The sequence below is a fragment of the Etheostoma spectabile genome, chromosome 24 (genome assembly GCF_008692095.1).
Source record: "Etheostoma spectabile isolate EspeVRDwgs_2016 chromosome 24, UIUC_Espe_1.0, whole genome shotgun sequence".
NCBI classification, from domain to species: Eukaryota; Metazoa; Chordata; class Actinopteri; order Perciformes; family Percidae; genus Etheostoma; species Etheostoma spectabile.
Genome location: NC_045756.1, coordinates 14,718,130 through 14,719,497, shown reverse-complemented (window position 1 = coordinate 14,719,497; position 1,368 = coordinate 14,718,130). Strand labels below are relative to the sequence as shown.

Here is a 1,368-nt window from a genome sequence, read left to right as displayed (position 1 = left end):
AAATAAATGTTTTTGACAAATCAGCTGTAGGCATTTTAAAGTAAGTGCACTGTTTGGCCAATTGTTACAAAGCTTGCAGGAGGTTTTATAACGACGTTATGTGAAACTTCTAAGTCGCTATTGAGGAAAAGATTGAACCCGCCAGTCGCCGCTTCCGGCTATATTTTTGTCCAAAATTGTGCAATTGGTCGATTAATCAGTCAGTAAGTCTATGACATTAAATGCTCGGCCATCACCACTTTCTAAAGCACCCAATTGCTTTTAATGTCTTACGAACCAGCTACTTTAAATATTTATCAAATTCATACATTTTATTTCAGCACTTCTTACCATGATAGCCTGCGGTGGGTTGGTTCCACTAACATCCACCATGATGTCATCATACTTGTCAAAGTTAATGCCTGACTCATAGTGGGAAAAAATGGAGGCCTCGTCGTCAGGGAGTGTTGGGGGAACATACGTGACCTTGGGCCCTACAGGTCACAAAAGGAAAACTGTTACGTGGTAGTGGAGTAGAACAGGCTTGATGACACTGCGGGACTGTTCAATATATTTACACTGATCAGTTAGTTAACTTACTGTCACCATCACTTGCATCCTTCTTTTCTGGATCATTATCACCCCCTGTGTCAGATATAGATGTCAGTCACATGTTACAATTACAGCTGAATAGCAAAAATCAGTTAATCATCAAAGCCGCATTAAAAACAACCATAAGAGAAGATCTCTTCATCTTTCCCACGGTAGCCTGCAATGATAAAAGACACACTCAACATTGACCAATTTTAAACATGAAATACATGCTCTTACAAAAGATTATAAATAGATAAAGGATAAGTGATGCTTACTTACCTCCTCCAAAGCCTCCTTTGGCACCCTGGTCATTACCTTGAACACATTACCATTATTCTTCTCATTACATCAAAATTAAGACTTGATTAGCCAAACTTCTGGTTTTTTGAAAACCATCTTTAAGAAAAAAATCTTAAATAAGAGGACAACCTAGGATAAAACTGAATGCCAACTTCACAGCCCTATAATAAAAATAATCTGTTGATTTTAGGTTGAGGAAAGATTGTTAGGTGACTAGACAAAAGACAATACCTTTGTAAACAATTTAATGCTTTGAGAATAAATGTAAAACTTCTAAGGCTTTGTTTTTTAATTAAATATAAAACTAATATTTTCAAGTGCCCACAGGTACCCTATAGCAGGAGTCTTCAACATTTTGTAAGCCGAGGACTGTGATGTTTCAATATGCACTCATTAAAGTTAATTTTATTGGCAAAACAGTTAAAATCCTTCTTACAGTACACTAAGTCATTTAAGAAGTAAACATTTTTGGATACATTTTTACTTCTTCCAACC

General features: G+C 36.2%; 1 protein-coding gene across 5 annotated transcripts in view; it reads right to left on the bottom strand.

Annotated features, from left to right (window-relative positions):
- The window catches only part of ddx4 (DEAD (Asp-Glu-Ala-Asp) box polypeptide 4), an 18,260-nt gene that overhangs the window by 7,046 nt on the left and 9,846 nt on the right, over positions 1–1,368 (bottom strand). For all 5 annotated transcript variants that reach the window (XM_032505899.1, XM_032505901.1, XM_032505904.1 and 2 more), the window contains 4 exons: positions 853–888; positions 713–748; positions 580–624; positions 331–473 (listed from right to left, as the gene is read on the bottom strand). In XM_032505899.1, coding sequence (XP_032361790.1) covers positions 331–473; positions 580–624; positions 713–748; positions 853–888 — 260 coding nt within the window. The remainder of the gene's footprint in view (positions 1–330; positions 474–579; positions 625–712; positions 749–852; positions 889–1,368) is intronic.